This window comes from Panthera pardus, unplaced genomic scaffold (genome assembly GCF_024362965.1).
Source record: "Panthera pardus isolate Hobbes unplaced genomic scaffold, ASM2436296v1 HiC_scaffold_6, whole genome shotgun sequence".
Lineage (NCBI taxonomy): Eukaryota > Metazoa > Chordata > Mammalia > Carnivora > Felidae > Panthera > Panthera pardus.
The window spans coordinates 115,777,459-115,799,665 of NW_026526991.1; the positions used below are offsets into that span (position 1 = coordinate 115,777,459).

At 37.5% G+C, this 22,207-nt stretch overlaps 1 protein-coding gene across 4 annotated transcripts in view; it reads left to right on the forward strand.

Moving 5' to 3' along the window:
• The window catches only part of ODAD2 (outer dynein arm docking complex subunit 2), a 180,588-nt gene that overhangs the window by 123,918 nt on the left and 34,463 nt on the right, over positions 1-22,207 (forward strand). For all 4 annotated transcript variants that reach the window (XM_053894917.1, XM_019465260.2, XM_053894918.1 and 1 more), the window contains 2 exons: positions 8,886-9,074; positions 10,364-10,585. In XM_053894917.1, coding sequence (XP_053750892.1) covers positions 8,886-9,074; positions 10,364-10,585 — 411 coding nt within the window. The remainder of the gene's footprint in view (positions 1-8,885; positions 9,075-10,363; positions 10,586-22,207) is intronic.

Consider the following 22,207-nt stretch of genomic DNA (forward strand, 5'->3'; position numbering starts at 1 on the left):
TACACAATGGTTTCTCACAGTTTAGACCTCCTCATTAATAGAACACTGTATCTAAAGCAGAATCAACACAGGACATAGTAAAATGGCAAAATCACAGTTCTCTGTGGTATTTAAGAAAATTATCTTAAATTAGGCTAGGAAAGTAGAAAAAATCAGAACCATTGAATTTATTCTCTTTATTTTTCTTGTGATTTAATTTGATAAAGCTACCTACAAAGTACAATGAATTTTCTGCTATCTGAATCTACACTGTGAGGACGGAATCATTTATTTTACCTGAAATTAATTTACTTTTCCTTCAGTTCAGAATGAAAAAGTACTAACTGATATCCTAACTTTGATTTTTGAAGAACTACATTTGAAAGTGTAAAGCAGTTCTAAATCAGTAAATTTTTTTTAAGCCGTAGGACTTAACTTCTAGAAACAGAACAAGGATCTTATTGTGATAGAGCCACACAAACAGTCTGTTCTCCTTATGTGTGTGTGTGTGTGTGTGTGTGTGTGTGTGTGTGTGTGTGTGTGTATGTAGTATTTAGAATTTTAAAAGCATTTGATATATTGAATATACTTTTAGGACAAGATTTGCCTGTTCAGTTTTGGTTTCTCTGACATGCTGTTCGAATGTGAATGTAGCATTTTTGGAATTTTTTATATGCAATGTGCTATTTTTAAATCTTTTTCAAATACTGTATTATGCATTGTATGGTGTCTGTATGGCACAAAACAGTGTTTTTATAGCCCTCCTGGTTACAAATTTTTGTTCTTAAGTCATGTTACGCTTGCCTTGTATGTGCTTTAAAGTTGCATTATGTATATCTCACCTCATCAGAAAACTGCCAGTTCTTTTTGCTGGAGGCAGGAGAAGGAATTTCATACCCATTAATTTAATTGCTCTTTGCCAAAACATCCAATTTTCTGTTTTATTCATTAATCTGTAAATAATGTCTTAATATTTTCCTATTAGTTGAATTTCAACCAGAAGTATTTTGTTACTTTATATTTTTCATCCTATTTTGTGTATTTGACTTGATTTGGGTTCATTGAATTTGACACCTTTTCCTACTTATTCAACCATTCAAACTTTAATAGCAGTATGAAGGTGTTTCATATTCTCTTTCAGTTACTGTTTTTATTTGTCTTAGGAACTGTCATTGGCAAAGTAGCTTCATCTCTTTGGAATTGTTAACCCTCTAAATTGTGAAGATTCTTCTGACTGTTTATAAACTAGGTATAACCCGGTAAATATTAATTGTTGAGACTTGCAGGTCTAAAACACAGTGTATAGTGAAAAGACATGAAATGAGAAATCAGGAAACATACAGTTGATTTTTAGTTTTGTCACTGACTATTCATGAACCTTGAGCCTTCCTGTCTGTAAAATGAGGACATCATGCCTCCCACAGGCAGAGCTGTGAGGATCAGAGGAGACATGCATGAGGAAGTCCTTTGTAAACTGCAAAAAGTTAGACTTTGTTATTGTTATGACTAATATTATTCTAATTGAGGGTTTTTGCATTAGAGATGAAAATTTGAATTGTGCATAACCAATATCACACCAGTGGCAAAATTGGCAAAGACTAGTTTTTAAGATATGTGAGAAGGTGGAAAATGTGTTGAATTTGCCCAGTCGTTTAGCATTAGTGAAAGACAGTATTGGCAGAATAATTACTTTTTCCATCCTTAAATATACTGTCTCCCTTTCCATAGAAACTATGTGAGGCAAGATGTCATATGTTTAGAATCTTTAAACCTAAAAAGAAAAACAGAGAGAGAGATCAAGACAGGGGGTGGGTCCTTACCTTCCAAACAAACTTTGGCAGGACCTGTACGCTTGAGTCTTAACATTTCACTGTCCCACAGATTGTAAACATTATAAGACCTTGGTGAGCCATGCCCATGATCTCATTGAGACTTTGGCTCCCTCTATCTCATACCATGCACCTTAGGAAGTTCTTGGAACAGAAGCAGATGTGATCACTTTTGTTATTTCTGCCAGTATGGCCCCAGTGCTGTGGCTGATAAAGCAGTGAGACAACCAGAAGTCACTAGATGATGAGGTCGAAGTGGTCTTATCCATTTATATTCCATTTTATGTAGTTACATTATTAATGCATAATGAATGCTTTTTGCTTTTTAGTGATTGTGACTGCGGCTAAGTATCTTAAAGTCATAGTCCCCTTATTATTTTTATTTTTTCACAATTCCACAAAGATTTATTGGAAGTCTACTGTGTGACAGACACCAGACCATATCCCAAGTGAGAGTCAGAGAATAAGACCAGGCAACTCACAAATTAATGGAGAAAGGACCCATAAGAAACAACTGCAATAGAATGAAAAAAATGGCTATAGATACCTTTGGTTTTAAATAGCCAAAGCATAATTTAGGCCTGGTTGATTCAGCAGTTTGACAATGTCATCAAGGACCCCAGGCTATTTTCCTCTGTCTGCTCTGCCTTTCTCAGTGTGACCTGCGATTATTCCTTATTATAAATAGGAGAACTTCCAGAAGATTCCTAGGAGACCTCATCTCAGAACGCACTGGCCATAATTGGGCCATATCTAGCCTACTCCTAAACAAATAATGGCAGAGGCAACGAGACTTCCGTGATAGGCTTAGGCCAATCAAGAGTTACATCTGGGGTATAGATGCATTTTCTCCAGGTGCTTCTGTGTGAGAGTTAGATACCCAAATAAAATCAAGGCTTGGGAAATACGGGAGAATGAGGGAATGGATTTTGGATAAAATCATCTATAGGAATGTAGAGGGGAGGAAATGAATTTACTGAGAAGGGGAGTTGGGGGAGGGAGTGAATTTTATGGAGGAAATGATATTTAAGCTGCTATTAAAAGGAGTCAGTTTTGAGGGCTGAGTAGGAGTTTCTAGTTTAGAAGGGCATCCAGGTAAAGAAAATAACATAGTCAAAGATGTAAAAGAACATGGCACCAGTATTCTTAGAGGCTGCAATATATTTATGCAAAAGGGTATACTGGGAAATAAGACCAGCAGGTGAGGTTTAGAGAGATAGGGAAAATACTTGAATGTCATGCTAATGATTTAAACCTCATCCTGAAGGAAATGAAGCCAATAGGGCATTTTAAGAAATCGGTCATCCTTTTGTCTAGGTCTTTTTAGTCTTTTGGAGATCTGACAGTCAATGTCAAGGGGATTCCTCAGAAGGGCCTGTGTTAACACATTCCCTGGAGTCTTCCACGTTTATAACAGTTTTATATTTTTTTTAATGTTTATTTATTTTTGAGAGAGAGAGCACAAGTCGGGGAGGGGTAGAGAGAGAAGGAGACACAGAATCTGAGGCAGGCTCCAGGCTCTGAGCTGGCCAGCACAGTGCCCGATGCGGGACTTGTATCCATGAACCACAGGATCATGACCTGAGCTGAAGTTGGACGCTTAACCAACTGAGCCACCCACGTGCCCCAATAACAGTTTTATACTTGAAGGTCATTTTGGCCAGATATTAGGACGTTGATTCACATTTTCTCTTGAGTAGTTTACATATGTTATTCCTTTCCCTCTGCATAAAAACATTCCTATTAAAAGGCTAAGGATATCTTATTCTTTCCCTTAGAAGTGACTTGGTCTTTTGCCTAGATGACCAAATAATTTTTTTTATTAAAGTCCAGCAGTTGTACTAGAATATTTCTCTATGTTAGCACATTCTGGGCCAATTTTCCCAGGTACATAGGGTGACTCTCAGGTTTTATTTATTTCAGGAGAGAGTTTTCTTGAATCCTGGTTTTCAAAATTTGCTCCATTGTATTGCTTTGTTCCCTTCTTAGGGACTCACTATGCATATGTTATTTTCTCTGCCTAGTCTTTTCAATTTTTTGTTAGCTTTTTCCCTATCATTTTTTTTTTAAGTTTATTCATTTATTTTGAGAGAGGCAGAGACAGTGTGAGTGGGGGAGGGGCAGAGAGAGAAGGAGAGGGAGAGAATCTCAAGTAGGTCTCACACTGGCAGCACAGAGCCCAAAGCAGGGCTCAAACTCACGAACCTGTGGGATCATGACCTGAGCTGAAACCAAGAGTTGGATGCTTAACCGACTGAACCACCCAGGTGCCCCCCTCCCCCAACCTCTGTCACCTTGGACTCCACATATTCTATTTATTTAAAGGTATTACCCATTATATTTATTAATTTTTATGTTCCTTCTGGTTTACTATTCATTTTCAAAATGAATTCTGCTTTTATGTCTAATTCTTTGTAGATGGGTTTCACCTGCCCTTAACAATTGTTTTTTTTACTAATCACCCAATTTATAAGCTTTGATAATTCTAATTAACATTTTCTTTTCATTGCTTCTGTAATTTTCTTTCAGCTCATTCCTTTTCTTCTAGTAATTCTGTATGGAAATTGACCATAGTCTTTTTGTTTTGCTCATTTTTAAGTGCAGTGAGTTTTCGTGGTGTTTTGAGAGGGAGATGTGGACCAGGGTGGCATTTCTAATTTCATGGTCCTCAAGATCCCATTTCTGTTACTTTCCCAGTGATGGAGAGCAGACTCAGACTGCTTTGTTCCCCTCCTCTCTTTCTACCTGGACTCTATCATTCCTTCATCCCTCTGTCCCTGCCGTGCTCTATTTGTATGCAGCTCCCACTAGTTTCTCCTCAGTGCAGGCTTCAACCTAGAAGGAACCTTCAGTTTGTAGTATAACGAGTTCAAAGGATTCAGACCACAGAATGCTCCAGCACCATCAGACCTGGAGGCATTTTGGTCTTATTCATTAATCAGTGTGGGCTCCCTGGTTCCAGGGCCTTTACAAGTCCCTCTTTCTGCAGATTTTTGGTTTCTTAGAACATGTGGGCTTTGTAATTTCAGTAGTTTGCCCCGATCTGCTTGTATTTGGGGGTCTGTGACGATATCTTTTCATCTAGCATTTCTGTGCTTTTTGTTTTGCTGCCACTAGTGTGTCTGTTTTCTGAGAGAGTCTCAAAAATTATGCCACCATCATCTTCCCAGAATTCCTTCAGTCTTTCTTGAGAAAGAAAAATCGTTCTGTAGTTTCATAATTGACTAATATATTAGCTTATTGACACACATAACATCACTTAAAAAAGTGGAGTTTGGGGGCTGCACTTTGGAAGTTCCCTGCAATTCTAAGAGCCATTGTTTTTGCTTTTGAGTTTACTCATGCATCCGGACCAAGTACATGATTAAGATTATGAATTTATTTCATTTGGACCAATGACTGCAGTATTGTAGAGTGGCTTCGGGGCCAGGCAGATGTGGATTCCGATCCCACTCTGCTGTGTATCCTTCTTGTACTTTGCACATATTTATTTCTCTAAGGTTTTCCTCACCTACAACATGGAAATAGCACTACAGCAACTACCACTGCTAAGTGCTTCAAATGGCAACGTGGATTAATTTATGTGGGATATTTGGCCAAAGGTTAATAAATTAGCTTTTACAGTCTTTTGATTTGATTGTGCCTTAGTGCACAGAAGTGTAATGAGGTGACAGTGTAGAATTCGGTTGAAAGTATAATCATTTGTTTTATATAACAAGCTTTATCGTAGAATTTTAGGGAAAATGGCAGATATTTTGTAAGTAATTTTATTAACACATCAGAATGTGAAAGTGTGTCCTGTATTTACATGTGGTATTGAGAACAAGGCCACTAATATTGTTTGCACAGTCCCCATAGCAGGCAGGAAAGGCAGCGTGTTGTGGAAAAGATACTTTCCACTTACACTTGGGAAGAACCTGAGGGGGTCCTGCCTTCACCATTCCCTAGAAGTTTAGTTTGGTTCATTATGTCCTCAGAAAAAGCTTCCTTTTGTAGCTGTGAGTTTGCAAGTTCATTCAATGGGGTTTCTAGAAACTTGCCAGAAACTTTCACAAAAACTCGGCATACAACGATAAACAAAGGCAAATAAATTTAAGTCACTCCTGCAGAGAGCAGTAAATGCTATAACATGGAAGAACCAGGTGTTATAGTAAGAGCAGCTTAATCCAGACTCACAGTTCAGGAAAGCCTCCCTAAAGAGAACATTACCTTAGTTGGTAGCCGAGGCTATGTGGAAAGTCCCAAGCTAGTGGGGAAGTAGACAAAAAAGCCATGGGCAAAGATACAGAGACATGCAAGTGGCACGTTTGAGGACATGAACTTGAAAGACTGATGTTCCTAATATTGGCTGAAGTTCAGACTCACAAGAGAGATTAAAAAAAAAAAAATTCATAGGCCCCATCCCAGACTTAATGAGCCACATTCTCAGAGAGTGAGTGTCAGAATTCTGATTATTAACTCCTGGGCCAGGGGATGGGGGTGGGGGGTTGGGGTGGGACTGGCTTAGGGCTCATGTGTAGGGGGTTGGAAGAGGGGATCAAGGCAGAGAGGTGAGGCAGGAAAGCCAGGGGCACACACACCATGAAAAGCTTGTAAACCACATGTGGAGTTTGTTTTTTATCCTAAGGGCAAGAAGAATTGCCTAAGGGCAATGAAAGAATTGGGGAGATAGGGGAATGAGATGTTCAGATTTATGATTATAAAGTTCATTAAGATTACTAGAACACAGACCCTTGAGGGACACAGTCTAGTTTATGGTATTCAACATCTCTGAAACCTCAGTCTTTAAAATCTAAAATGGAAATAATATCTGTTCTGTGTGGTTTTTGTGTGATTTAACTGAGATAATGTATGCAAAGTGCCTGATACATGATTGGCACTTAGAAGGTATTAGTTTCTCTTTGGAAACTCCTTCTTGACTTTATCTCCCCAACTCCATAGAACACCCCCCCACCCCAGCCACACACACACAACTCCAGTACAGCTCTTTCTGCCCATGGTTCCTGTCCCCATGCTTTAATAAAATCACCTTTTGCACCAAGAAAAAAAAAGGTATTAAGTTCTTGAGAAAGCCCCAGAGCCAAATAATTGGACATCACACAGCCACCACCATACATTAGGGAGGTGAGGATTTCTGGGCAACCATCCGTTTTCAGGTTCCTCTGGCAAATTCTTTTCCCACCCACACTTGCAGCACTGACACAGAGAACCCACTTCTCCCTCACTCGCCATCTCTCACATGCATTATTTCAGTTATGGTCTCCATACTGACAACTTCCAAGTCTATGACACAAGCCTGGTTTTCTTTCCTGAGCTCCAAAGGCATATATGCAACTGACTTCCGGATGTTTCTGCTTAAATGTCTTGTAGGCATTTCATTCAAATTAGGCCTCCTAATATCAAATACCATCCTTTCTCACCGTAAGAACACAAAACAACACCCTGCCTTTCCAACATGAGAACCATGGGGCCAAACCAAAAACATGGGCATCACCATCAGATCACTGGTCCTCATCGTCTCCAGTTGGTGCTCACCAACCCACACCCCTTTCTCCAGGTCCAGACTATAACCTGCATCCAAACTGCCACCACCTCTTAAGTGACTTTAATGAAATAGCCTCTGAGTCCCCAGCACATTCTTTGCCCCAACCTCAACTCTGCAATCCTGAGAGAGCTATTGTGATACAAAATTGATAAAATGCCCTCTCCCACTCTTCCCCCGCAAGACACACACTTAAACCTTTTCAGTGGCTTTCTCATGCCCTTAAAATGATGTCTATACTCTCTGCCAAGGCTAACAGTAAAGAGCCTTCAAGATCTCAGGAAGTATCATTTTCTCCCATTCTCCCTTTCATACTTATGCTCTAGCTACACTACACTGAAGAAAGAAAAAAAAAAGGTGCCTCCTCTCTCATTCTCAGGTCTGTTTCATGATTATTCCTCCATCCTGAATCCCCTCCATCCTGGATAACTCCTTATCTTTTAGACTTTAGTTTACCAACATTCTCTTGGGGCGGGGTACGTCCTTGAATGCCTCCCTTGTTGCGTGTCATTGTAGTATCTTTACCTCTTTCCTCTTAGTGCTGTTCATTACACTTATCTCCTAATGCCACTCTTCCCCACTGGATGGCAAGCAACATGATGGCAAAAGAGCATGCACAGTCAGTCTACATTCTTCACAAAGTCTGTTTGGGAATTTTCACCCTGTTGCTAAAATTTTCGTAACCCTGAAATCAATACTCATAGCACTCCCATGGTCATTCTTGGACGTGCACGGCGAGGTGAAAATTTTGAGTTGCCCAAAATGCACGTTCTCAGCTGAGGTTGAACAAGATGACTCTCTGCCTTTTTGTTGTTAGCTCCCATACTGTTAACAAGCATCAATTTTGTTGTCTAGTTAGTGCCATACTTTTCACATCTTTGTGGGTTTTGTTGGTGATTTCACTATTTAACATGGCCCCTGTGTGTGGTACCCAGTGCTCTCTAGTGTTCCTAAACCCAAGAAGGCTGTGCCTTTCAGAGAAAATTCATGTGTTAGATAAGCTTCCTTCAAGCATGACTTATAGTGTGGTGGTGTCCATGAGTTCAGCCATGGACTCACCATGAGTTCAGGTGTCCATGAGTTGATGAATTAACAATATATGAAATAAGATAGCCTAAGTGGAAAAACCCATAAAACAAGGTTATCTATTGATCAGTGATGTATTGATCTGTTGACCTAACACTGCATTCCCCCTAGAAACAATGGTTCAGTATTTACTAACTCAGTTTTTGTGATGACTTCATAAAGCATAACTACTGCAAATAAGAATAAGCTGTATTTTACTAACTTCTGTATTCCCAGTAGTTAGCATGGTAACTCTCACATAATAGTTATTCAATAAATATTTGTTGAAGTTGAATCGTGTGGTTATATACATATGCAAACATACATAGAAATTATGTATAATAAATAAATTGAATTTTTTATACCAAAGGTGTACTTAACGGCCTTATCCTTACTTTCTGCTTTTTTGAAAAAAATGCTAATCAAAAGATTATTTTTGATAACATCTTTTGTTTTTAATTGTTCTCTAGGATGCTGGAGAAATGGTCCGTTCCTTTGTTGGTGGTTTGGAACTTGTCGTCAATTTACTGAAATCAGATAATAAAGAAGTTTTGGCAAGTGTATGTGCTGCTATTACAAATATAGCAAACGATCAAGAAAATTTGGCTGTTATTACAGATCGTGGAGTTGTCCCTTTATTGTCCAAACTAGCAAATACAGTAAGTAACACATCCTTTTATTTTAAATGTATATGGTCTTAAGATATCATGGGGTAGTGGTAAAAACCATAAACTTAGAGTCCGGAGACCTGGATTCAAGCTTAATATCCATCACCTATGAGGTATGAGATTTTGGTCAACTAATTTAATGTCTCCGAGACTGATCAATGTGAAAGTGTGTTCTAACTGTACAATTTAATATGCAAGATCCTTGTAAAATATAGGCTGTTTTTTACTTGTCACTGGCAAGTAAAGTAGTGCCAAATATAAGTGTTATTATAGAAGTGTTAACTATCATTTTCCATCACCACCATCATTATCATTCATTATCCTTAAGATGATTGTTCATGCCAACATTACAAGTTAAATGCTCTTCCCCAGGCTTAGCAAGCTTGGATTGATGGCATTCTTGAACTAGAAGACTTTGGCAACCACTGTATTATTTATTCAGAGCTGTGCCAGATAGAATAAGCAGCCTTGAGAGATAATGACTTCACCACGATCAGAGGTATTTGAGCATAGCTTGGGCTACCTCTTGGCAGGAAAGTCGTAGAGCAGAAATTCAATCACTGGAAGGATGCTTGGTTTAGAAGACTTTTTAGTCTAATTCTGAGTTCCTAAGAATAACTGCCAGATTCAGTTAAGGACACCAAGTTGTTGCCTCAATCAAGAGAATAGTACAATTATTAAGCAGAAAACTGTATCCTATTTGGTTATATTATACCTATTGCAGTTAATTACATACAAAAAAAAGGATATAGTGTGTATAAAGGATAAAGGAAAATGGCGGACTCAAACATATCATTGTTTGCTGCACTGTCTTCTCCCTCTAGGAAACCAAGGTATATTACTGATGTAGAAGTATTCCTAGGGTGAAAGTATAGGGTGAATCTACCTATGCCAGTTAAATGAAATGCTCCCATAAGAATGTCCAGTATTCTTTAACTACTTTTCTTTTTTTGTTAAAGCACTTGCTCAAAAGGAAATCAAACCTTGAGCAAATAACAAATGCCAGGCACTTGATTGCTTTTGAGTGTATTAACTATGTTCAGTAGTCAATTAAAAAAAGTTAAACATTTTTTAAAGTCCTAAGAAGAAAATTCAGGATTGAACGTTGGTCCATCGGGGCCACCAAAATACTAATTTCTTTCAAGACACCACCTGAATAGCCACTTAGCCCTTCTCCCTTGACTCACTGGCATTTTATTGGATAATAAACAGGTAGCACAGAAACATGACCTCACGGGTTCTTGGCAATGCATGTACCACAATTCATTTCCTTTGTGCAGAATAATGATAAACTGAGGCGTCATCTAGCAGAAGCTATTTCACGGTGCTGTATGTGGGGCAGAAATAGAGTGGCCTTTGGCGAGTACAAAGCAGTGGCTCCATTAGTGCATTACCTGAAATCAGATGACCCCAATGTGCATCGAGCAACAGCTCAAGCCTTGTACCAACTCTCAGAAGATGCCGACAACTGTGTCACCATCCACGAGAATGGCGCAGTAAAGGTACAGTTGATTGACTTTGTGGTTTAGTCCAATGCAGGTGTACAGAGGCTGGAAAGAGACTTATGTAACAATAGGGTTTAATTGATGGGGGATATTTGGACACACAAAACTGCCCATGTGTTGGATCATGGCTGCAGCTGAACCATGTGTTAGTATGGTTTATGCTGCAGGAAAGTTAGAGATCGAATTTTTCTAAATCAAAGATTATAAAACATACTCACTTTAGTAATTGCTCTATAATCTGAATTTGATTAAGGAAATGGATAGCCCATTAATAATTAGTGGCACTCATAATTCCACTTAATATATTATTTACTTAGCACTTAAATAAAATACTGGCATGAACTCAATAGCAAAGGAGCTGACTGAAACAACTAGACTATAGTTTGACGGCCTTAACTGTGACAGCAAAGGACCATTTCAAAGACAGATTTTTTCGAAAAAAAATCTGTGCATCAAATTTTCTTTGCCTATAATCAATCAATACACAGGTAAGAGAGCTTCTGCACATAGACTTTATATATCTATGCATTCTGTTATTGAACAGGACTCGCACAACCTAACATGCCATCAGTAGAGTCTTTAAAAACAATGAAACTATAAAAATTAAGTACCCTGGTACATATGCTTAGACAATTGCCAGTTCATTTAAGAAGAGAATTTCTAGGCTACTCAAAGTCTTAAAATTCAATAAGGTTTACAGTTTAATTGACATAAATGCCAGCTGCACATGCAATTCTGAGTTATTTCCTCTTAACGCAAGTCAAGAGATAATCCAAAATCACTTAGGAATTGTATTCTGCTATGTAAAGTAATGAAACTGTGTTCACCGACCCACACAGCTTACATGTATTAGAAAAAGAAGGCAATAAAAATAATTAGGGGGAAGGGACAGGAAAGAGAAAAGCAAAGAAAGAAAATAGGGTTTGTTCTGCTCTAAAACCCTTTCCTGTGTCATCTTAAGGTATCTTGAGGGCCTGTCCATCTCACCTATTTGCATTCCTAACTACCAGCTATTTCTACTGGAGAAAAGAACAGGACGTTGTTTTTTTGTAAGTTACTCGTCACCATATAGCGGCAGGCCAAATCGTGAGCTCTCCCTCTTGGGACCGTGGGGGCAGCATATGGACCTGTGTCTCCCTTCTCTGGTTTTAAGGAGGAAAAAAATGTGGATGTGGCGAGTGGGTGTTGGTAGAATAAATGGGGTTTGGTGCTTGGCTATGGGGAATAAAGGAAAGGGTTGAGTCAAAAATGACTCCAGGTTTTAGGCTAGGTGAAGAGGAAGATTCTATTAGCCAAGATCATGTAAGAAAATATTTGGCACATTTAGGTGGTTATAGTACCTGAGGTGAATATGTTACAATGTGTAACTGCTCACATTTCTGACTCCAAATGCATATACACTTTATCCACTATTTTGGCAAATCCCTGGTTGTTTTCATTCATAACTGCTGTACCTTTCTAGTCAAAAGCATATAGTGTTATTTCCCAGTCCTACATACATTCCTGCCGTAGCTGCCCATGAGTGATGCTGACAGGCTCTTTGACAATTACCAGAGTCATCCTGTCACCCAGTTCATAAGTTATTTATCCTAGAGCTAGTTCCTTCATCATACAATTTCCTTAACAGCAGCAGCTGATGTTATACAAGCTATGTGTCTCATGCCAACTGATGTTTATTCCATAATAACAGTGAACAGGCTTGAGGGTCTGGAATAGATTGGTATCAGTTTCTACTGTGTTCAATTTAAATGGTCAGTTTGAATTTCAGGTCTAGAGCAGCGCTGTTCAGTGGAAATGTAATGCAAGCCACATATGTAATACTAAATTTTCTAGGAGCTAGAATTTCAGAAAAGATAAAAAGAAACAAATGAAATTACTTTTAGTAATATATTTTATTTAACCCAATGTATCCAAAATATTCTTCAACATTTAATCAATATTAATTTTTTCTTGTATTTGTGTTTTATACTTATGATACATCTCAAGGGGGACTGGCCACATTTCAAGGTCTCACTAGTGACTAGTGGCTTTCTTATTGGACAGTGCAAGTCTAGAGGCAGGAGAGAAGGGAAGATCGGGATTATCAGTGAGAGGTAATTAAGTCGTAAGTGAGGGTGAATAAGTTGTTTTTGGCAGAGAGTTTAGAGAAGCTGGGGAAATGTCTACATTTGCATTCACAGAGCATATAGGTAGGAAGAAGAGCTGTCAAGATAACTTCAAGAAGTTAACAGGTTGTCTAGGAGTTCTAGAAGCCAGAGGAAGAGGGAGTTTCCAAAGGGTTTGTGTTTAAATACTGTTAAGTGGTCAACAAGGATTTCCTGACTCAATTATGTTGAAAAATAATCCTGGAGTTAGAGCCTTTCCAGGCAAGACTCTTCTATACACCCTGAGAAATCTCCTGTTCTGGTAAATGCAGCATGAGAAGAATAATATAATCCTTATCCTCTTTATGATTTTACACAAACCTCCTTCTCAAAAGCATCAGCCCACGGTCTTGCATCGTTACAAAGCCTTGTGAACGTGGATGCAGATCTGTTGGCAATTCTGCTGAAAGTGTGAGAAGTCTAAGGGATGTACCAAGGTTATTTGCTAATTATAACAAAACCATAACACAGGAAAGTCATACAAGGAGGGAAAGAAGTTGCAGGAAAAACTTCTGAGCAAGATGAGCAAAACTTCACTGAGCAAGATGAGCAGAAAAAGTGATCAGATAGAAAGATGATGAGCACCTATAAAAGGCATTAAGCTCCCTTCCCCATTATAATGTTGGATTTGTTTTGCAAATATCTATACCAGGCAGGTGAAAGCTACATTATGACCTGTAACTTTCTGGAAGGCAGGAAATTAAAGAGATTGCAGAAAATACAACCAGAAGTGGGTCCAACAGAGAGAGGGAGGAGCAGTTCAAGTTGGGTGGAAGGAAAAGGTTGTCTTGGCAGCCTCCTAGACTCAGCACATGAAGTGGCACTGCAGAGAGTGTGGAAGATGAACCTTGAAGCCTGGCACAGGAAAAGAAAAATATCACTAACACTTTTGAGTCAGGTAAAGGGACTTCAGAGGCTAAGATCACCCAGTAATTCTCACAGTAATGCAGTCCACATACTTAATGTTTGATTAAACTGTAATATTTTCTGTTAATTAAAACTCTTTATGCAACTTTGTGGTCTTGTGTACTTTCCTCACACTCCAGATACTCCCTGGAGTGCTGGGGCTAGTCTGTTGGTGATATGCTATTAAATTACTTAGTTAGCACTAGTACGTATGAGTGACTATGTGATGATACCAAATATGGAGTTATATATAGACTTGCTTCTGATTGGCTTTTTCCTGTTATTTGCATTTATCCTTTAAAGTGAGAAAGAAATGTAAAAATTACTTAAGGATTCCAGCAAGTTAGATTTTTAACTCTAATATTTTATATATATATATATATATATATGTGTGTATATATATATATATATATATATATACACACATATGTATATACATATATACATGTATATATCTCAAATGTTTTCCCTATTTCATTTTTATTTAACTTAAAACATGTGATAGCTTTATAAATGACACATACATGCACATGTTTAGAAGGTCAATTTGAAAAATTTTAATGTATATATGAATACCCAGAAGCCATTATTAGATCAAGATAATGACTTCCCCCCAAAGTTGATGTTGATGAAGTTCTATTTGTCTTTTTCTTTTTTAAATGGGGTTATGTCCAAGAAATATTTGCCTAATACACAATCACAAGGATTTTCCATGTTTTGGTATGGAAGTTTTATAACTTTTTGGTTCTGCATTTAAGTCTGTGAACGATTTTGCATCAATTTTTGTTTATGATCCTAGGGGGCATCTGAGCATCATTTGTTGAAATATACCCTTTCCCCACTGAATCTCTTTTGTAATTGGGGGAAAAAATTTAGTTGACTATATCTGCTTTGTTCCATTATTCTGTTTGTCTGTGTTTACACCAATACCACATTGTCTTAATTACTATATTGTTATAGTAAGCCTTAAAGTTAGGTAGCATACATTTTCCTACCTTTTTCTTTTTTTAATTATTTTGGCTATTCTAGTTTTGTACATTTCCATAAGAATTTTTAAACCAGTTTGTTAATTTCTACAGGAAATGCTTTCTGAGATTTTGAGATGGCATTGAATTAGGGGAAAATTGACATCGTAACATTATTGTCATCTGACTCATAAAGAAGAAATATCTCTCCGTTATTTTTGTGTTATTTATTTCTCAGCAATATTATGTAATTTTCATCACATAGGGTTTTTACATCTTTTGTCAGATTTACCCCTATGTAAATGTTTTTGATGCTACTCTAAGTGGAATTTTTAAAATTTCAATTTCTAATTGTTCATTGTCATTATGTAGAAGTTTAATTGATTTTGTGTATTAATCTTATATCTCACGACCTTGCTAAATTCACTTATTTGATCTAGTAGGCTTGTGGAGATTCTGCATAAATTTTCTATGTAGATTTTCTACACAGACCAGGGATTGGCAAACATTTTCTCTAAAGGGCCAGATAGTAAATATTTTAGGCTTTATGGGCCACATAAAGTCTCTGTTGCAGATTCTTCTTTTATTGTTGTTATTATTTACAACTATACAAAAATGTAAAAACCATTCTTCATTCTTTGAAGCCATACAAAAACAGATTGTCAGTTGCCAGTGTCTCACATAAACAATCATGCCATCTACAAAAAAAAGACTTCTTTTTCTTCTTTTCTAACCTGGATGCCCTTTATATATTCTTGCCTGACTTCATGGGCCAGAAGTTCCTGTATATCGGGGAAAAAAAGTGGTAAGAGCAGATATCCTAGTCTTATTCCTTATTTTGGAGGGAATACAATCAGTCTTTCACCATGAAGTTTACTGTTAGCTATAGGTTTTTGTTAGGTGACTTTCATCAGGATAAGTTTCTTTCTATTACTACTTTAATGAGGATTTTTTTTTTAATCAGGAATAGATACTGGATTTTGTCAGATGCTTTTTACTATATCTATTGAGATTGTCTTATGGTTTTTCTTTTAGTTTGTTATCATAAAGAATCATACTGATTTGGTTTTCAAATGTTAAACCAACCCAGCATTCTTGGGATGAATCCACTTGGTCACAATATATTATCCTTTTTATACATTGTTGAATTTAATTTGCCAAAATGTTGCTTAGAGTTTTGCATCTATGTTCATGAGGGATATTGGTTTGCAAGTATTCTTTTCTGGTAATGTCTCCTTTTTGCTATCACAGTAATGCTTCAGTAAATGAATTGGAAAGTGTTCCTTCCTCTTCAGTTTTCTGGGAGAATTTTATAGCACTGGTATTATTCATCCCTTAAATGTTTGGTAGAATTCACAAGTTAAGCCACCTGAACCTAGTTTTCATTTTCGAAGGTATGAAACTTCAAATCCAATTTCTTTAATCAATATAGAGCTGTTCAGGTTATTTCTTTCTTTCTGAAATATTTCTTGAAATATTTGTGTGTTTCAAGGAATTAATTCACTTCATCTAAATTCTCAAATGTATTGGCATAAACTTGTTCATAATATTCTCTTATCCTTTAATATAGATTTATAATCTATAGTTATGACATTTTTTTCACTCTTGGTATTAGTAATGTTTGTCTTTTCTCATGATCAGTCTAACTAGAAGCCTATCAATGCTACTACCTTCTTGAAGAACTTTTGTTTCTTTGATTTAATCTCTTTTTCTGTTTTTTATTTTATTGATTTCTAATGTGATCTTCTTATTTCCTTTCATCTGATTACTTTGGGGTTTCATTTGTTCTTCTTTGTCTACTTTCTTAAAGTAAAAACTAAGATTATTGATTTGATAATTCAGTCTTTTCTAATAATGATATTTAGTTGTATAAATTTTCCTCTAATACTATTTTGGCTGCCTCTCAGAAATTTTGATGTCATGTTTTTATCTTCATTCAGTTAAGAATACTTTTATAGTTTCCCTTTTGATTTCTTCCTTGACCCATGGATTATTTAGAAGTGTGATATTTAGTTTTTAAATATTTGAGGATTTTAATTGGTCTGTTACTGGTTTATAATTTAATTCCATTGTAGTCAGAGAACGTATATTACTTGACGATTTGTTTTAGTGTGAGATTTGTTCTGTGACCCAGAATATGGTTTAACTTGTTAATATTCCACATGTACTTGAAAAAAATGAGCATTCTGATGTGGTTGATAAAGTGTTCTATAAAGTTTAATAAGGTCCAGTTGATAAATATTGTTCAAATATTCTACATCTTTGTTAATTTTATAACTACTTGTTCTATCAATTATTATGTGAGGCAAATGTGTTAACCAGTACATTACAGAAATACCCATTATTGTGGATTTGCCAATTTTTTTCTCACAATTCTATCAGTTTTTTCGTTATGCATTTTGAAACTCTTATTAAAGTGCAAAAGTATTTAGGAATAGTATGTCCTCTTGATGACCCCTTTATATGTATGAAATTACCTGTATACCTTGGCATATTCTTTGCTTTGAAATATGCCTTTTCTGCTATTAATAGAGAAACTCCTGCTTTCTTTTGGTTAGAATTAGCATGCTAAATTCTATACCTGTTTCTAAGCTTTCTAATTCTAATCCAAATTGGCTATTTGTGGGCAGCATTTAATTGGGAGTTGCTTTTTTTTTTATTCATATCACTTCTGCCTTTTGGGGGGAGGGTGTCTGCACTATTTACATTTAATGTGCTATTGACATGGTTGGCTTTAAATGTCATTTCATTTGTTCTTCTCTTTTTCCTTTCCCATCTTTTATTTTTGTCATCTTCTTGGCTTAACTGAACATTCGACTTTATTCCTTTTTTTGTTATTTATTTGTTTAGTTTTTATTAGTCATGATTCTTTGTTGTTAGATTAATGGTTGCTTTAGAGTTTATAGTATACATATATAATTCCGCACATCATGTTCACATTATATCATACACAGAAACATATAGTTGAAGAATCATACAACACTGTGCCTCCACTTGTGTCCTCCTGACTTTTGTGCTTTTTCTCATGCATTTGACTCATACATGTTGTAAACTCTACATTGTTCTTGTTTTGGGCTATAAATGACCGATTATAAATTACAGAGATTTAAATAAATTAGAAAAAGTGCTATTTACTCCTTTCTATAAATGCAGATTTTCATCTGGTATCATTTTCTTTCTGCCCAAAAGACTTTTAACATTTCTTGTAGTACAGCTCTGTTGATAAATTCTTTCATTTTTAAGTGTTTATTATTTATCTATTTATTTATTAGAGAGATAGATAGAGAGCAAGCAGGGATGGGGCAGAGAGAGAGGGAGACAGAATGCCAAGCAAGCTCTGTGCTGTCAGCACAGAGCCTGATGCAGGGATCAAACCCATGAACCATTGAGATGATGACCTGAGCCAAAACCAAGAGTCAGATGCTTAACCAACTGAACTACCCAAGTGCCCCTCTTTCATCTTTTATGTGTCTAAAAAAGACTTTATTTTGTCTTTGTGTTTGAAAAATATTTTTGTTAGGCATAGAATTTTACAATGACATTTTTCCCTTCAGTAAACGTGTCGCTTCATTTTATTCACACTTGCGTTGTTTCTGAGAAGAAATCTGCTGTCCTTCTATGTTTGTTTACCTAGATGTCATTTTTTCACTACTGCTTTTAAAATTTTATCATTTTCACTGATTTTGAGCAATTTGATTATGATGTGTCTTGGTGTTGTTTTCTTTATGTTTCTTATGCTTGGGTTTTATTGAGCTTCTTGGATCTATAGGCTTCTGGTTTTCATCAAATTTGGAAAATTTGGAGCCATTATTTCTTCAAATAATTTTCTCTGTCCCCTTCTCTTTCTGCTGTCCTTTGGAAACTCCATTTTCACCTACATCTGGCTGCTTGACATTTTCACACAGCTTCTTATGGCTTTGGTCATTTTTTTCAGTCTTTTTTCCTCCCTGTGTTTTAATTTGGAATGTTTCTATTCCTATGCCTTCAAGTTCAGAAAAAAAAAAAAAAAAAAAAAAAAAAATATATATATATATATATATATATATAGGCAATGTTTAATTTACCTTTATTTCCGTCAGTGGGTTTTACATCTCAGGTAGTATAATTCCATCTCCCAAAATTAGATTTGGGTCTTTCTGTACCTTTCGTGTCTCTCCTTAACATACTGAGTCTTTCCTCTCGCTCATATGAAATCCAGTTCTGGTAATGGTTCTAGTATCATTTCCAGTTTGCTTTCAATTGGTTGATGTTTCTCTTTATCATGGGTCATGTCAGACACTGACTTTGGGGGCAGGGATGGGGGTGTTGTATTACATTTTTTATTTTAGTTCCAGTAGAGTTAACATATGGTGTTGTATTAGTTTCCGGTGTACAATATAGTGATTCAACACTTCCATGCATCACCTGGTGCTCATCTCAGGTGCACACCTTAATCCCCATCTCCTATTTCTCCCGTCCCCTCCTCCTATCTCCCCTCTGGTAACATTTGTTCTCTGTAGTTAAGAGTCTGTTTCTTGGAAGACACTGAATTTTAATGTGTTGAGTGATAGATCGTTTCTATAAATATTGTTGAGTTTTGTTCTGGGATGCACTTATGTTACTTAGAAACAGTTTGATCCTTTCAGGTCTGTGCTTTGTTAGCAAAAAATACAGTAAGGCTAATTCTTCTCCACTTCTGAGGTCAGACCCTTCTGGTTACTCTACCCGACACCCATAAATTATGAAGCCTTTTGCTGAGTGGTAGGATCAGGCACTATTTGACCTGCGTGAGCCTCAGAGACTGTTGCAGCTGATCTATCAGGTGGGCCTTTACTGTCCTCGGGTATGCAGTTTCCTCACACACAGGTGCCGATGGGTTCTGTGCTGAAGCTTCAGGCGCCCCGACTGCAGGTCTCCACAGTTCTGTGCTCCGGAAGTTCTCCCCTCTCCAGTAATCTTCTCCGAAGACTCTAGTCATCACAGAGCCCCAGTCTGCCAAGCTTGGCCTCCCAGCTCGGGGAAGCCGCCGCGCTTCGCTCGGGTTCTCTCTCCCTGGGCTGCGAGTGGCCTGTAAACTCTGTCCTGGGCAGCAGGCTGGGACCGTAGGGTTCGCCTCTTGAGTTTTCCTTCTCTCAGGGATCAGTGTCGTTTGACGCCTGACACCTGATGTCCAGTATCTTAAAAGCCATATTGCTTTATGTGTTTTAACCATTTTTAAGTTGTTTTAGATAGGAAGATAAATCCAGTTCTTGTTACCCTATCTTGGCATGAAGCGGAATCCTTATTTTCTTTTTGTCATGGAAAGTGAGAGAGCCGGTGGAGGTGAGTTATCCATTTTAAACACACAACTTGCAGATAAGGAATGTAAGGCCCAGATCGGTGAAGTACCGAAAACCACATAGTCAACACATGGCATAACATCGTAAATGACTGTGATGTCTAGTTTAGGGCTGTTTCCACTAGATGAGCGAATTTCAGACCATGTCTTGTGGACTGTTAGGGTTCCCCTGGGAGAGATCAGGGCGCAGTACTCAGGGCAAGGAGAAGCCAATGCTTGGTGTAGGGGGGTGGTCACCTACTTTAAAGAGAGCAGTGAGGGTTTTTTCCCCCATTTTATATGTTAGTAATCATGCGTAAGATCTTGTTTCGAAACAGCTTTTTGTTGCCTTAAAAAGAATTGAAAATTACGGCATGAGGCCACGTTGCCCTTTAATAGTTGTTTATGAAACCCAGTCAGAGCCATCTTGTCCATATTTATTTAGCACTTTGCTTTGACAGGGACATTTACAAAATAAGAATCTCTTCAGTAGGAATTCAGAATTTTAATCTTAATTCTTTGCATTCTTACAAGTTTAGTGCATCTAAAAATCTGATTCAAGAATGATTCTCTAAAGCCACTTTTTTTTTTCTTGTTAAGTTTTCCTTGGAGAGCTCTAGGCAATACTTTTTCCCATGAGGTCTTCTAAAACATCCGGGAGCCCTTGGGAAAATCAAGTGTGTCTAGGACGGTGTGGGCTAATAGGATGTTTGTCTTCTTCATTCATACTAGCTCTGCTATAATGAATCCATCTTGCTTCTGCTAAGTCACCACCACCGCACGCGAGCAAAGTAAATCTCCCTCCTTAATGTTTGTTTAAATCAACAAACATTTTAAAAAGTTAAAAATATATAAATAAAAATAAGATATATGAAAGGTGATGTTTTTTAATTTTAAAAACATGACCCACCATCAAAGGAAGGATTTCTGGGTACTATAAATACCATTAATTATTATACAGTAAAAGGAAAACCCCCTGAGGCACCTGGGTGGTCAGTCAGTTAAGTGTCTGACTCTTGATTTCAGTTCAGGTCATGATCTCACAGTTCCTGAGATTGAACCCTGCATCCAGCTCTGTGCTGACAGCACAGAGCCTACTTGGGATTCTCTCTCTCCCTCTCTCTCTGCCCCTCCCCTGCTTGCTCTCTCTCTCTCTCTCTCTCTCTCTCTTTCTCAAAATAAATAAACTTAAAAAAGAAGAAAAGAAAAACCCCTAATGAAAGAAATTAAATTGAAAACCTAAGTTCAAACTGGAAACCTGGGACAAAAAGCTCATGTCTCTTAGTGCATCGTGACTAACAGTGACCATTCTTAGCCTCACAATTTCTTACTACTCAGAGCCTTCATGTCTCCTTACAGGATGCTCTGAGTATTATGGAACGTTCCCAACAGTTACTCCTGGGCCACGTTCATGTACTGTGGTCCACTGAAGCAGCGTTTCTCAAAGGGTGGTCTAGAGTCCACCCTGTCAAGAAGCAATTTGGAGCTTGAAAAAAATAAAATAAGGGTTGCTGGACCATACCCTGAATTGACTAACTCATGTTCTCCACGAATAAGACCAGGAAACTGTATTTCAACCAAGTTCCTAACGTAACTGAGAAGCACACGAAAGCTTGAGAGCCACCGATCCACAGGAGTTCCAATGGCAAGAGAGCCACATGATCATTTGCATTCGTTGGCCCATGATGCCGAACACAAGGGATACAAAAATCCACCTTCTCAAAGGAAGAGGTTAAAGAACCCCGGAGGATGATTAATCCATTGCATGGAAAGCTAATCCACCCAACAAATATGACTGTGCGACGTAGAATGCTCCAGTGAATGATGTCATGCTGAACAGAATGAGTGTGGCTCTGCCCATGTGGAATTAGGATAGGCATGTAGTTGTAGAATTCTGCTTCACAGGACCCCTGGCAAATGTGAAGACAGTCTCCCCGGGGCACTTTATTTGCTCCCCGTCAAAGAAAAGAAAACAAGGAGAACTTTTTGCTAATACTATAAAAAATACAAGTTCCTATAAGTTAGAGAAGACAAATTTACATGGTACCTAGTTTAAAATACGACCCTCAAAGCTATTAGCTTTAAAAATAAGGAAGATCTAACCCAGTGTGCCAGATCCCTGGCCAATCCAATTAATGTTGTTGCCTTTGAAAGTATATTGAAATGCGTTATGTCATTGTCTTCTACAACACTGCTTCCTAAGTTTTTCCCTGTCAGCAGAAAAACATGTAATATTTGCATGGCACACTGGAATAAAGGGACAAAGTTGCTCGTGGCTTGGAAGCAACTGGTCTGGGGCCTTTCCTGG